General features: G+C 49.4%; 1 protein-coding gene across 1 annotated transcript in view; it reads left to right on the top strand.

Annotated features, from left to right (window-relative positions):
* The window catches only part of PAPLN (papilin, proteoglycan like sulfated glycoprotein), a 28,093-nt gene extending 12,723 nt beyond the window's left edge, over nucleotides 1–15,370 (top strand). The window contains exons 13-27 of the mRNA XM_009279301.2: nucleotides 862–1,038; nucleotides 2,332–2,488; nucleotides 3,103–3,189; nucleotides 3,732–4,020; nucleotides 4,144–4,261; nucleotides 4,954–5,083; nucleotides 6,329–6,980; nucleotides 7,725–7,862; nucleotides 8,725–8,849; nucleotides 9,782–9,920; nucleotides 11,351–11,488; nucleotides 12,292–12,419; nucleotides 13,017–13,125; nucleotides 14,460–14,635; nucleotides 15,187–15,370. Coding sequence (XP_009277576.1) covers nucleotides 862–1,038; nucleotides 2,332–2,488; nucleotides 3,103–3,189; nucleotides 3,732–4,020; nucleotides 4,144–4,261; nucleotides 4,954–5,083; nucleotides 6,329–6,980; nucleotides 7,725–7,862; nucleotides 8,725–8,849; nucleotides 9,782–9,920; nucleotides 11,351–11,488; nucleotides 12,292–12,419; nucleotides 13,017–13,125; nucleotides 14,460–14,635; nucleotides 15,187–15,362 — 2,739 coding nt within the window. The 3' untranslated portion in view covers nucleotides 15,363–15,370. The remainder of the gene's footprint in view (nucleotides 1–861; nucleotides 1,039–2,331; nucleotides 2,489–3,102; nucleotides 3,190–3,731; nucleotides 4,021–4,143; nucleotides 4,262–4,953; nucleotides 5,084–6,328; nucleotides 6,981–7,724; nucleotides 7,863–8,724; nucleotides 8,850–9,781; nucleotides 9,921–11,350; nucleotides 11,489–12,291; nucleotides 12,420–13,016; nucleotides 13,126–14,459; nucleotides 14,636–15,186) is intronic.

Below are 15,370 nucleotides of genomic sequence, written 5' to 3'. Positions count from 1 at the left end.
TATGCCTGAACTGTAAAATCCCCCCCCCCCCCGTGAGATGTGAGGTGTGAATACTGAGATGACTTCAGGGTTGCGGAGTAAGAGCACTGTTTGGGGAAGGCACCAAGTGTCGTGTTCTTACGAACTGATTCCTAAGTGTTTCATTCTGGGGTTCTCAAAAGCGACTGTGTTGCATGTACTTTCAGAGATAAAAGGTCACTCTAGTAAACGAGTGGCTGAAACTCAGCTGGGAAGCTCATATGAAGTAATTCAGACTGTGCCCAAGTTAATGCTCTCTGTAAGAGACCTTGGTAATTCATGAAGAAGTAGGCTGGATTCCAGCAAACACCACTGTGAATTTAAGAGGGCATTGAAAATGTCACAAACCAGTTACTAGTATAGAAGTTGTGTTACAGCTCCACACCGTAAGGTCTTCAGGCAGAAGACGAGCAATACGAGAACTTAATCTTTTTATCTTCCCTTGCATTCTTTACCTTGAGCTGATTTTAATCAGGATTAAATAACATGAGATTCCAGGTATTTTCTGCTATTTATTGTTCTCAATGTATTCTGCAGTACTGACATTTTTCCAAAATCATTCTTCATGTCGTCTTTGGTAGAGATCAAGAGAAATGATATGACTAGGCCAAAATAATCCAGTGAGTTCCAGATCCCCCAGACCCTATCCACCATGCCTTATTGTCTCTTTTACAGCATAAACAACTACTCTGCTAACTCCCATCCCAGAAGATGATTTTAATGATGGTTGGTTGTTTTAGGCAACCTCAGAATGGTGCTCTGCCCTAATGTTAGGGAGCACAGCCTGGAAATGCAAGTGGAAACCAGGTACTTCCTTGTAATTGTTGGGCCCCTTTTCTGCAGTGCTCAGCCAGCTGTGGGGAAGGGGTCCAGACCCGGACCGTCACCTGCAGAACACAGCGGGGCTCTCAGGCTCAGGACTTCGCTTGCCTAATGGAGCCAAAGCCATCGGCCACCCAGCCCTGCCTTAAGGAGAACTGCATCCAGGAAGTTGGCTGGCACGTTGGAGACTGGGGCCTGGTGAGCATCGCACTTTCATGGTTTGGAAATAACTGATTATTTGCTGTGCTCCTCGCAAACAAGCTTTGATCCGTGCAGCCTGCACATTGGCTGAGGCTGGGAGCATGTACTGCTTCATTACCAGTCCCTTGGCTCACAGTTGCGTTGTAACTGGCACTAGTAATGCTCCCGTTAATCTGCTGCCTGCTTTGTATGCAGCTGCTACAAAAATAAATCTTTCTGAGAGGGGGATTATAGTTTCAGTGACAGCGGCAAAATGCAGCCAATAGGCTGAAGCAATCCACTCTTGCTGCTTATTCCCAATTCTTCTTTCCATTGCTGTGAATAGCAGAACAGCTCTCTGGCTGAGTATGGCTTAGAGCTCTAGGCTTCAGGACTGGTCACTGCGTTTGGTGATACGGTTTAAAGTACATTTTTGTAATTGTTCAGATAAACTGTGTTTCAGCTGGACTAGTCTTGTCTCTGTGGAGGGAGCCAGACTCTGTTCAACCTCAGAAAAGTGCCAGGGGGAGGAGATAGGGGTAGATCCAATGCATCACGTCACTTCTAAACACACTTTTTCCCTTCCGTGCTAGCCAGACCAGCTTGTTCTGAGTTAAAACATGTTACACCTGGTTCTTCACAAAATGTGGGCCAATTTTTAATAACAGCTAAAGAAGTTGCATACCTTAATCTGATCTTTCCTGGCCCCTGGCTTTCCGATATCAGAAGGGCTCCCGCCTGCATCTGAATAAGAGAGAGAAATACTCTCCCAATGTTTGTAGAGGTTGCCATGAGCAGGTGGGTTACACAGATACCTCATCCTCTCCCCTCCCCTGAGCTGCTGCTCATTGCTCCCTCTTCGTCCACAGCTTCCAGTGAGAGGAACTCCAGTTAGCTGCTTACAAGAAAGCCACCAGTTTGCTTTCCCGTTATAAACTGTTGTTCTTGAATGCATAGTTCACAGCTGGTGGATCCCCATAGTATTGAGATGCCTTCAGGCCAGGCTGAAACAATTCACTCCAGCTCCCTGTCACACCATTGTGGGTAACAGCAGCTCATCTGGATGTTACAGGCTGAGCATGGATCAGAGCCTAATGCTTCAGGGCTGGATGCAACATTTGGTAAAACGGTTTAAAGTATGGTTTTCTAACTGTTCAGATGAATCCAGCTGAAGAATTATTTGCTTTGTCTTGGTGGAGGAAGTTGTGCTCAGCCTGCAGCTAATCATGCAGCTGTTCCACACTTCTGGTCTGTGGGGTTTCTGCATTCGGCCTCTGCTGCCTGCTCACTTGCCTTGTCTTTGTGCCCAAGTGTTCGAAGAGCTGCAATTCAGGCATCCGGACACGCCAAGTCATCTGTGCTGACGGCGACTCCAAATTCTACAGTCCTGAGACATGCAAAGCCATCCAGCCACAGAAACCAGCCACCCTGGGTAGCTGCAACATGCAGCCCTGCTACCTGCCACAGCGTGAGTGGTATTGCTGCACACCTAGCTTTTCCTAAGATTCCCAGCTCTGGGAATTCTCTACACCAGCTTATGTTCTCAGCTTCTTGCCTGCCTGTCTCCATCCTGTGCGTTTATGTTTTGTGCACATAACCGTGGCGTCTTCAGAGTCCCAGTACCTGTGCTGTTTGAAATGTATGTAACAGGCTTGAGAACAACGTTGGTGTGTGTCCATTTTGAATTCAGTATTCTGTGATGGCTCTGTCCCAGCGTGTGCTGCAGACTGACCCAGTCAAGAAGGATGGCAACCTGGGCAGGCTCAGTAGCTAAAAACTATAGCCAACTCTCATCCCTCTGTGGACCAGCTATAAAGGAGGCACAACTGCTCAGAAGATTTTGCTTGCTGTCTGTGTCTAGCCTTCATGCCAGAGCTGCAATGCTGACTTGTGTCAGCCTGCCCATTGCAGGTCGCTGTCCTAACAATCCAATTGAATCCAGTTGCTGCTCAGCAGCTGTTCCAGGAGAAGAGAAACATTTTCATCAACTTTAGCCTCCTGTTGGCTCCTGGCTGCATTTGCAATTATTAGAACATAGGGCTGGACTAAATGCACTTATTTTGTGTCTGTCTCTCTTTGCAGAGGTCCCCAGTATGCAGGACACTATGGGATACGATGTCACTCGTCAGTCCTTGCTGACGCGTTACAACCCAAACAGCCCTGCCACAGGTTTGGAAGAATTTTGTTACTTTGGGGTTTTGGTGATGGTGGATTTGAAACAGGGTGTGGTAAGGGAAAGGTTCCTCCTTTTCTTCATTTCTCTTGTTCATTTCATGGGCTTCTAGAAATCTGTGGAGCCAGGGACAAAGTGTAGATTCTTTTACACGGTAGTAAGCAGTATCTGAATCTGTCCATGCAGAAGGGACTGTACAGTACATAGATCCCAGGCTCTGGCAGCATGGCTTAAATGGTGGCTGAGAGAAATGCTGCCCAAAGCAGATCATAGGAAGAAGAAAGGATCATGTGAGGGGACCACAGCAAGGTGGCAGGTGGTTTCTCGTGGAACAACAGGAATAATGGTCAGGGCAGTGAGAAAAAGAACCTCAGGACAACCAAATCCAGAAGAGTAGGCCAGAAGACACATATTCAGGTGAAATCCTGATATGGAAAAGCCTGCTGTGTAGCCCTGAGCAGGTGAAAGAGAGCAGAGATGAGGAAAACTGACCAGATTTTGATGCTCACCTGCATGCTTTAAGGAGTTCTCTCCCCAGATTCTGGTGATGAAAGGATGCTCCTTGGGAGCTCCACGATCCATAGTACCTCTGGGAATCACCACATCCCATCCACCAAGGACCGTGGCATCAACTTGTTGCCTGTTCGCTGGGAATCCCAGTCACGCTCATCAGGTTCCCATCAGCTCAGCTTCTCTCAGGACCCCACCGTGGGGACGGGCTCTCAGGACTGTCATCGGAGCCTACACGGCTGCTGTCCAGATGGGCACACTCCGGCTTCAGGCCCTTTGGGGAGAGGTTGCCCCTTCAGCACTTGTCACCGAAACAGGTAGCTGGAAGTAGATAAGCCTGATCAGGGAGGCATTGCCTTTCCTGGGGGCTTACTGAAATTTACAGCCTGTGCCTGTTGAGCTGGGCAGGTCAGCTATTGCTGCAGCCCTTCTGCCTGTAGGTATGGATGCTGTCCTGATGGAGTATCAGCTGCCCAGGGTCCAAACAACATGGGATGCCCGCAGTATTACCGTGATGTTCAAGTGAGCAGAAATCAGCCCACTGTGGCTGCTCCAACAGTAAGTACAGAAACCCTTTGTGTTTTAGCCATCCATCAGATACGAAGATTCAGATTTAACCCTGGTGACTCAGATTGTGGGTTTCTGTCGTGCTTCATCTCTGCCAGTAATGCTGGAGAACCAATACTCCAGGCATGGCATCAAGCCCTTTGGCCCACTTTGCTCCTGTTCAGTCTGGGGCATCCACCTGTGATCCCCTGTAAGCAGGGGATAGAGTGGGTGGTTGGGAGATGTCTGAGAAGTAGAAGACCATCCTGTGTAGAACTGATTGAATAATCCCGAGTAATCAAATTTCTGTCGGTCAGAAACTTGCCATCCAATTTCTAGGAGAAAAAATGGGAAAAACATGGCCACTATTAATTGCCTTTGTTTGTCAACTCTGCAGATTAATTGAGGGCAAAATAGTCAGGGAGGTAATTCCCCTCTTAGCTTGGGGTGCTTGGTGGGACCAGCTGAAAAAACTGGCCTGCTGCTAGGCTGGTTAGGTCTGTTTTGCAGAGCAGTGCAGCCCCAGCTCCATGGCTGGCAGCCAAGTTTCCCACCCCTTCCCAGCCTCTAGGAGGCAAACAAACAAATAGTGGTTCCTCTAACAGCTGGTCTTCTGCAGCCGACAGCTTGGACACGGTGCCTTGCATGTGCTACTGCCCTCATGTACGCATGATAACTTTTGGCTTTCAATTCCTGTCTCTAAGGCAAGCCAAGCCTTGTCCCAGCAGCACCCCTCGGGCGAGTGCCGCAGTTCCGTGTACGGCTGCTGTTTTGACAATGTCGCTTCAGCTTCAGGTCCTCAAGGGGACGGATGTCTCAATAGGCCCAACTACCGTAAGTGATGCTTCGGCTTCTTGGTTTAGAAACATAGGAAGAGTCCTACAGAATCCAGTAGCGTATGGAAGCTTCCTGTGTAGAGGCTCTGCTCTCTGTAAAATGTAGTAAATTACCTCTTTGAAAAGAAATTCTGCCTGGTGGCTGGGGCAGGGGAAGCTTGGAGGGAGCATAGAAAAGCAGCCAGATGGTTCAGTTCTGTCAGCTACCACAGAAATTCTTGTTGTCCTCTGCTGATAGTTGGACAGAAATGTGTGTGATCTCTGTCAGTCTGTAGGACTTCTGGGGAGCTGTTTGCCTCTGAGAAGACACCCTGATGCAGCCTGGAGTGCTCCAAATTAGTTATCTGGATTTAGGAGAAGTAGGGCCCCTCTGAGGAATCAGGGCCGTGCTTAGCCTTCAGACAGCCCATGGACAGGGGTGGAATGAGAGCTACAGCTAAGGATGGAGGTGTTGCTCAGGGCTGCGTGGATGCTTTCAGCCAGCAGAGTTCAATACAGTGCCTGCTGTACTATGAGGGCACTAGAGCTGTTGGGCAAAAGCATCTCTGCTCCTTTAGTTCCCAGCTGTATCCTCTGCAGGCACATCGCTGCTGCCTTGCCTTGCCCTTTTGCCGCAGCACAGAGATTACTTGGTGGCCAGCCCTGTGGGGCTGCCTTGAGGAAAGGGAAAGTTCTCTGGATCCTCTCTGCTCAACCACAGCTTGGCAAAGGACCCCTCGGTCAGAGCCCTGCATCCAGTGTTTGTCAGCATGTGGCTGTGATACCTGTGACTCAGAGCACAGGGCTCAGTTTGTAGGCACATTGGTGCTCCTCTTTATATCAATGTGTGGAGGGGTATTCTGTAATGCATGAGGCTTCACAACTGCGTCTAATCCACTTGTTTTGTGGGCTGGAAATGTGCAGACAGCAGCCACATGCCCCTTGCAGGGGAGGAAGCCCCAGAGCCAACCTTTGCAGCTGCACAATTTCCTGAGAAAGGCTGTAAAGCATCCATCTAGTATCTAGATTCAGAAATGTCTCTGAGGTTGATTCTCCTTCCACCAGTGGCAAAACTGGGGCAGAAAGAAACATGAGCAGCTGCCCAATTTCAAAGCAGAGCTGGATGCAAAACTCAGGTGTCCTACTTTCCCACCTGCCCTCTGCCCACAAGGCCCATCAGATCGTCTAGGTAGCTGGCTTGAAGCACCTCGACCTTTGTGCTTCGTGACCCTCACATCTCCCTCTGTTCTGCTCTTTTTGGTAGCGTATCCTGTCATATGCTTGCTGCCCAGTGCCCATGGCCCCTGCGCGAACTGGACCACTCGCTGGTACTTTGTGACTGTTGTTGGCAAGTGCAACCGGTTTTGGTACGGCGGCTGTCATGGCAATAAAAACAGCTTTGCCTCGGAGGAGGAGTGCATGAGAGCGTGCCACAACTCTGTGGGGGTCAGTCCTCTGGAACACCAGCCCTCTTCTGGCACAGGAGCCCTGCAACGCCAGCACACTGGCTCCCGCTCTCGTACAGGAGATGCTCGGAGTCAGCAGCAGCCACCCCCGAGAGAGTCTGCAAGTCACAGCCAAGAAGGAAAAGCCTATGGGGCTTCACATCCCACGCAAGACAGCCACAGACAGGACAGCTGGAGAAGTGACGTGCTGCGAGAGTCTTTGCCAAGGACTGGTGTGCTGGAGAGCCAGCGCTGGGGCACCCAGCAAAACAGATTGGACAGCCTGAGCCAGCTGCGCTTGTGGAAAACAGCAGTGCCTGGGCCCTCAGAGAGGCAGAGTAGCAGTGGCCAGCAGGTGCTGCCCCATGAAAGCAAGCAGTGGCATAAGGCTTTTGGAGCAGATGTTTCCATGACAGAGGGATTTGGGCACCAGGTGTCTGCAGACGCGTTCCCAGTGCAGGCCCCCCCCGGGTTCTGCCAGCTCATTGTGAAGCATCAGTGCAGCTTCCTCTGGAGTGAAAGTGTTGCCCCAGCCGGGACCAGCTAACTGGGAATACCATACAATGGATTGGCTATACATGTGGCCCTTTGGTAAATCAAGTTATTCAGGCCCTGGAGTTATTTGCTGTCTCTTTCCTTGCACTCTCCCTGCTCTCTGACAGCACTGGACATATGGTGTGCGAAAAGACTACAGGATCCTGGGGTCTTTTTCTGGGAGGCATTCTTACACTGTAAATGAGAATCCATAGGTGTTTTTCTTGTTCTGACCAACAAATTTAGCTGACACTCTGTCTTCAGAGCCTTTACCTCAGCACTGCATGGAGCAGCAGTGGGTTGTTCTTGGGAAGATTTCTAAGATGCAGAGTTTGGGTCAGGATCCAGACAGTGTCACCCTGAAAATCAGGAGTGTGTAGAGCTAGATCTAAATGTGTCTGCACTGGATCTGTGTCTGTCTGCTGAGCTGAACCTAGTTCTTCCAGAAGAGAGGGGTTGTAGGACTCTCTCTCTTCCCAGAGTTATTGTAGCATTCAGTCTGTCCAGAGCAGCCTTTGCCATATAGGAGAGGGCTCTCCACACGTTGCTTGGTGCATCTGCTCAGGGCTGAATAGGCAGCCAGTCCTGCTTTGCCCTGTGGTTGTGACTTATCCAGAGTCATATTAGAGGACCCAGAGAGGAGGGCAGCAGAGGCACCAATGGAATTGCTTTCTCTTTCAGAGCCATCCTGGAGGAAGCCAAGCCCTCTCTTGTGACAGCCATCGTGGGACAAAACATCCAGCTGGTCTGCAAGACAGGCATGTCCCCGTTCTCCAGAGTGGAGTGGATGAAGGACGGCCGACCAGTCTCCTCTGACAGGTGAGCTCAGCTCCCTTCATTGTAGAGCAGATGGGCTCCTTGCTGGACAGAGTGCCAAATATGTTTGCCCGCTTTCTTTGTAATCTTACTGTTAACATTCTTTTTAAAAAAGAAAAAAAAAAAAAGGGATGAATAAGTAAACAAGCCTATGTATTGACCTAAGAGCATGAACTGTCCACCTGGTCTGTGCACGGCAGAAACAGATACAGTCTGCGATAGCATTGAGGCATTGGCTAGTGTTATGGGGCAGAACAGGTGCTGTCCCATAACAAGGCATAGGGGAAGCTGACATGTGGGTAGTGATACAGAAAAATGTTGTCTCTGTTGGATTCATCTTGGGGCAGCGCTAAGTCAGTAGTCCAGGGTGAAGCTTGTAGCCAAATAACTCAGAGTTCCTCTAGCTGGAAGTTTCTGGCACTCCCATCTAAGATATATTTTTTTTTAAAACTACTTTTAAAGCCTGTTTTTCCTGGGAAGTCTGTTTCCAGCAAGAGTTTGGAGCCAGACAGTCACTTTGTGTTATGAAAATCACAGTTAAGAAAAGCCCAGTTCTGCTTTTCTGTTTGCAGATGACTGCTGGGGCTCAAGCTCCTGCCTGGAAGGGCAGTTTTCCTCCACATGGGAGAGGGTTGCTGAAAGCAGATCCCTGTTTTCCCATCTCAGTTTCCTCCCTGTTCCTGACCTCCTTTCTGCTGCAGTTATTTCCCCTGCTCATGACCCCTCTGTGGTTTTGTTTTTTTCTAAGCCGGGGAGGGCACTACATGGTGATGGTTTATGTAACACCAGCACGACGAGCTGCTCTGCCTTGGCCAGTTGCTGTCCGTGGCCAGGCAGAGGCAGTTGATCCTTGCTCCTGTTGCAGGCACACCTACCAGTCCGACAGCTCCTTAGTGATCAGCCACGTCAAGCCGGAGGACGCTGGGACTTACATGTGCCTCATTTCTGACGGGAGGACAGAGAGACGACAGATTCAGTTACAGATCATAGGTGACTTATCTTCCACTTAAGACTAAAGAGGTAGCTCAGGGCTCCTCGTTAACGGTTATTGACAACAGGAGCAATAAAGCCAGCTGCAGGAGCAAACTTCCTCCGCTGCCACACTGTGCTAGCAGCATTGCCTTCATTCCACGGCAGCAGTGTCCCGAGAGCTACTCAAAGCTGTCAGTCTCCTCTGCTGTAGGGGTGCCAAGAGGGAGTGCGGAGGCAGCAGGGCTTCTTTTGGTGTTGCCTCATGATAAAGCCTTAGCCCTAAAGCGCTTCCTCCCCTGCAGTGCCACCCCATAACTGGAGTTGTGGCTTGCCTGTAACCTGCCCCATTTCCAGCACAGCGAGCATGTCTTCCTTCCTGAGAGCCATCCGCTGCCTCCTGATCCCAGAAAGGAGACTCCAGAAGAGGGGTCTTCTGCAGTTTCTTGGGTCCTCCATCTCACACTATAATGTGACCAGTCTGCCATAACTGTGCTGATGCATTTATGTTTTGTGTTTTGCCCAAACAGGTCCTGCTGGGTAACAAACGATTCCCTGTTCTGAAAAACATGCCTTATTTAAGAAACAAAAGGAAAAAAATAAGAAAGACTAGTCTCAAAAGATGGGCCAGCAAGGCACCCTGTAGCCTTCAATCTCTGAAGTGTACTTTGTCACAGCAATGGCACATGGGGCAGAAGGCATTGTGGCCTAAGGGATGCTGCAACATGTTCACTGACAGAGGAGAGAAAGGAGTCTAAAATTGCTTGCCTGCAGGTCTGTGGTTCTCATTAGTAGACAGCACAGGCTTACTGCACTAGTCAGCCAGAAAACAGATGGCTGAAGGGTTCTTTGGCTCCCGTTCAGCAAGCTCTCCCAAGCTCATAGAAACCCTACGCAAGAGGTCACAGTAAGAAGGGTCCTTTTATTCACATATGGCATTTTATTTTGAATAGAGTACCAGAGCGCTGTGCTGGCAGAGGGTGAGAGAGGTCGGGTCCTTCACAAGGAAAATCAGCAGCATCGAGAGCTATCCAGAGGCAGGAAGGTTGTACAGGCAGCCGGTTCCTCCGTGCATCAACACTTCACATACAGGTGAGTTCACATACAGCAACAGTTTGTCCACCACGCCCAGCTGATGAACCATATGGCATCTCTTCATGTAGAAAAGCTGAAGATTGGAAAGGTCCTGGGTCAGCTGTTCTGGGGCACGGTTGGGAAGCAGGCAGTACTGAACTGCTGACAACAGGAATGGGCGAAGATCCCAGGCGCAAGCTGTCTTCTGTCCTGCCCGAAGATCTCTTGAAAGAAGCATATTCTGAGCAAAGACGCGCAGGGAGGCTGACAGCAAAAGAGCTAGGTTCAAACGAAAGTGGAAATATCAGGGGCAGCATCCTTAGCTGTTCAAGTTAGTGTAGGCAGAAAGAGAAACCTGTTCTGGAAAAAAACAAAGCAAATAGGAACTGCTTAACTAGCACAAAATAGACATATGTATATGAAAAAAGACTACAGTTACTTTAGCCCCCACCCATTTATTTCAAATATTTTGTGAACAGACCAGTTTGACTCAAAACTATCTCCTCACATACTGGATGGCATATTTTGTAGCTTGCAACATTCTTGCATGTTTCTTTGGTGCTTCTAGGCCCCACAGAAATAAAAGGATACAAATTATTTTTGCCTTAAATGCAGCATGTTGGGCGTCCAGATTAAATGAGACCATGATCTGATCCCTCCCTTCTTTTGAGTTTACAAGCTAAAACCCAGCCAATTTGCTGAACTCCCCAGCAACCTCCTTAGCTGCTTCTGCCTAAAAGCAGAAAGAAGTGATTCATTGAATTAAGAGCATTGAATTAAGGCTCTTTGGTTTTGTTTTTTGAGATCAAGAATGCAAGTCAGAGAATGGAGGTGGAGGAGATGATGTTTTATTTGACTCTGGGAACATCATGGTTTAGTTCCCTTCTGAAATGGTGTTTAGCTGTAGTTATAAGAGAGCAAAGAGCATGAGGAGATGAGTGGTGTGAGAGCCTGACTGTTCTGCTGCATGAAGTGGATGGCCAGCTCCTGGGCCTTGCATGCAGTCAGGTGATTGCAATGGGCTCTTCACACCCCAAAAAATATCTGCTCATTTTTGTGTGCCAGACAAGCACCCTGGGGGAAACTTGCTTGGTGCGCTGTTCAGGACTTTATACCATTATATAGCCATTTGCCATGTGCTCATGTTGTTAACACTTCCTAGGCTGTTATCCAGAGGGATGCTGTAAGAAACAGGATTGCTGTCTCTAAAGGGTTAAGCCGGCAGGCAGGAGTGCAGCACCAAGCTGTGCTGAACTGGAGCAGGATTTGATGGAGGCTGCTCTTTTCTGAATGTTTGAGTGAATGTTGGTAATGGCAAGTATCAGAGCTCTGACGGGAGTGCAAAGACCGCCCTTTCCCATTGCAGGCAAAAATTAAGGCTTGTGCTGAAGGTCAAATGCTGAACAAGGAAGTTTCTGCATCTTTTGCTGTGCTTGTGGACTTTGCAGATTGAGAATGGATAAGAGCGAGCCCTCAGTAGTGGAGGCCAACATCGGGGAGAGAGTCAGACTTCCCTGCACAGCGGAAGCATCGCCGGCTCTCACCATTGAGTGGCAGAAAGATGGACAGCCCCTTTCCTCTCCCAGGTGAGCTCCCAGGCGGTTCCACCATACCCACAGGCAGGTTCACGTGGAGGAGAGCCTCCTCCTTGCCTTGCCTTCCCTTCCCTGTCTCCTCCCTGAGAGGATGGAGCTGCTGGCCGTGGAGCTAGGGCCCGTCCTGCTTTATGCTGGCCAGCTTCTTTCATTAGGGCCCGACTGTACTGCCTGACTGCCCTAGCCTCACTCACAGATCGAAGTCTGAACATTCAACCCTCGAGTGAACAGCTGTGATACAGGGTCTATAAGTGAGCCAAAGCTGAAATTTGTTCGTCTACAAGATTAGCGGAAAGAGGACACATGGCAAGCAAATTTGCCAAAAACCAGCTGGTCTGTGAGCCAGGGCAGGTTCACAGAGCTGTGATACAGGGTCTATAAGTGAGCCAAAGCTGAAATTTGTTTGTCTACAAGATTAGCGGAAAGAGGACACATGGCAAGCAAATTTGCCAAAAACCAGCTGGTCTGTGAGCCAGGGCAGAGGTTCACAGCACAGAGAGAGATCAGGAGGGTGCCAGCAGTGAACTTCCACAGCTACTGGTGCTGCTCTCCTGCAGCTCCTCTCACCCTCTGTTCCCAGAAGCCTGCTCTAGCAGCGAGCTTTTCCAGAGTCTACAGCACTAGTGCTGGGATTTGAGGACCAGGGGTTGCATTACAGGTTGAACTGAGCTGCTGCTAAACCTTTGCTCAGTGTTACTACAAAGTTGTGCACGAGGCTCAGCTTCAGCTCTGGTGGCTGGAGCCTCATCCTGACCCAAGCACAGGCTGAGGGGCTTTCTGGTTTTGTTCCCCAGACACAGGCAGCAGTCAGACGGGGCCCTGGTGATCAGTCGGGTCAGCTCTGAAGACGTTGGCTTCTTTACCTGCATTGCCTCGAATGGACGTGACCAGGACCAGCGCCAGGTCCTGTTCCGACCTCTAGGTACTGGATGGATGGAGGCATGCATGGCATGTCTGTACACACCCACGTGTGTGCACACAAGCGGGAAACAAGGAAGCCTCAGCAGTGTGGGTTTCTTAAGAGTCTCGCCACGCCTCTTGGCTTCACACCTGGTGTTTTAACAGGCAGCTTGAGGGCAAGGGAAGAGTGAGTTGTTTTACCCAATGGTAATCTGCGTGTGTCTAGTAGATCATGGTGCTCCAGGCAGCTGGGAAGAGGGACTAATAGCCCAGTAACAGTGACTCTCAGGGCCTTGTTTCTGGGACACTGGTGTGGAATGGGTATAGGAGCAAGAGGAACTAAGGAGATGGTTCTTCTGTGCATGTGATGTGCTTGTGTCCAGCTGGAGGAAAAAGCTCTTCAAGGCCTCTGCTACTTGCCCTTGTTTGGGCCAAAGCCCTTAGGAAATCCACATTTCCCATAGCAACAGCGTCATAGCTCCAAACGTGCCGTTTCATGGCCTAGGGGCTCATAGCTCATCATAGCATATGTTGGACTTTTCCCATGAGGGAATGCTCCTACTACCAGGGGCAGCGTGGCATCATTTTCCTGCTAGCAATGATTTCCCTTCTGGTTTAGGAGAGCTGAAGATCACTGGTCTTCTGCCAAGCATCACGGTACCTGAGGGAGGGACTGCTCAGCTTCATTGTACAGTGACTGGCAACAATGTGAATATAAGGTGGTCAAGGTCAGTAAAACAGACAGAACTTCCCTTTCCTTCTCTTCCTGAACCTTCTCACCCTCCAAAAAATAATGCAGGATGCCTGCCAGGTAAGAGAGAGACCCACAGTTCTCAGCCCCAGCTAGCATCATCTACCCTTTCCTAATCAACTTGCCTGTTACCCTAAAAATCCTGGGCAAGATCCCTGTGAGGTGTAGGGGTGACCAAGTTCATGTTCCAGCCAAATGAGGAGGCAAGCAGACTTTAAGCTAAGATTTCATGCAGTTCAGAAGGGCTCCATGCTGGAAAGCTAGTGACATTAGAATAGCAAAAACTAAAAGTGAGTAACCAGAGGAAGACCTTCAGTTGGTCTTTATAAAACTCTCTCTTCCTAACCCTAGCAAACATTTTAGCCCCTACAGTAACAGCGACTCTTCTCCCAGCTTCCTGCTGCGACAGTTCTCTCCCTCTACTGTCAAGTGGGAGCAAAGGAGAATTTAAAGTGTCTTAACACAGGTAAAGGAAAAGCTGTGTCCTCCTCTTTTGATGGTTTACAGTGAAACTCTGAATTTGTGCAAGTGTTTGGTGGGTTTTTTTTCCCTATTTGAAAAGAATCAGTTCTCTTTTGGAGCCTTCTTGCAAAGGATGCAGAGAGAAGGATTGGTAATTGTTTAAATCTCTCTACTCCAGAGGGTAGGACTGAAGTGAGCCATCTCACAAAGAGAGCTTTTCTTCCATATGTAAGTTTGGTATTTGAGTTAACAAAATGACGCAAGTTTCAGAGTCTGAATGAAACCCTTTTCAGTGAAACAAATTTCATTTCCTTGGTAACTAGGAGTTCATAATTCAGGCAGTTTTCCTGTTGGGCACAGAGTATTCCAGGAGGAACAGAACAAACACAATCTTGCTGGTATTTTAAACATTTTTTTTGAACAAACTTTTAAGGGAGAGGAAAGAGGGCACATTGCTCACTACCCCATATGTTCCTCAAGCAATATGCACTGCTGTCAATGCCAGCCAAACAAGTACTGCCAGACCACAACCTGGAGAGAGGGAAAGGCACCCTGGATTTTCTCGTAGTTCCTCAAACCTCAAAAATGTGTAATAGCGGAAAGGGCAATGTCTTTATACAGAGAGCACAGCTAGCTACCTCCCACGCAGACAATGGGCTAACGGATGTAGACTCACTCAAGCTCGTGTTACTACCAATTGTAGAGCCAGGTCGTGGCAAAAGATTTCTTCCTTCCTGCTGAATTTATAAAAATTCACCCCTTTCACAGAGCATCGGTTCCCAAAGAGCAGAGAGAGCTCCTTTAGCCCCCATAGATGGGAATAGTGATACAAAATGTTTTTCGCCCCAGGAACGGAGTCCCCATGCGGGCAGATGGCCACCACATCCACCTGTCCCAGGACGGAAGCCTGATCATAAGCAATGTTCAAGAGGCTGATGAGGGTTCCTACACATGCAGCGCCTACAGCAGCAGCAACTCCGTCAGTGCCAGCACGGAGGTGAAAGTGCTGAGGAGCAGGCCTAGCAGTGAGTACAACCTGTCCTCCCCGCTTCTCCCGGCACAGTGCCTGCCTCTCGGACGATAGTAGAAGTCTGCCCATTGTGTGTGCCCATCCACCGCCGACCTCAGGCTTTGGGGAGCAGCAGGAGCCCCTGCGTTGTGCTATCCAAGGAGCTCTGCTTTCCCTGGGCAGTAAAGCAGGACAGTAGAAACACCCCCCTACATCAGGGTGCTGGGAGCCTAATTAACTTCCTGAGGCCAAAATGCCATAGTTGGTTGACAAACAGTTGGCTGCAAGATTTGTATTTGGACTCTGGACACCATCCAGCTGGCTTTACACAGGGTGTAGAGTGGTCTGTCCTCAGGAGATCAGCCCCAGAAGCTGCATTCTCCTCCTGTATCTCACCAGAGATACCAGTTTCTCTGTCGTCCGTGATGTTGGACTATATTTAAACAGTCCCCTTAGAACTGGCAGGGTGGAGAAAGCAGGCATGTGCTGTGTCTTTTGGGAGGGGATAACCTGAGAATAAGCCCTGGCAGTGTATTTACAGCTGCTTCACCTTTTGCTTGGCTGCAGCTACTGTGAATCACGTTGTGGACCTGAACAGAGAGTGCGTGGACCAGCCGCACCTCGCCAACTGTGACCTGATCCTGCAGGCCCAGCTCTGCAGTAACGAATACTACTCCAGCTTCTGCTGCGCTAGCTGTGCTCGCTACCAACAGCAGGCCAGCCCTCCTCGTCACCGCGGGTGACAGATGCC

The sequence above is a fragment of the Aptenodytes forsteri genome, unplaced genomic scaffold (assembly GCF_000699145.1).
Source record: "Aptenodytes forsteri isolate BGI_AS27 unplaced genomic scaffold, ASM69914v1 Scaffold3, whole genome shotgun sequence".
Lineage (NCBI taxonomy): Eukaryota > Metazoa > Chordata > Aves > Sphenisciformes > Spheniscidae > Aptenodytes > Aptenodytes forsteri.
Note: the sequence above shows the minus strand (reverse complement) of the source record. Positions and strands in the feature narration are given on the sequence as shown.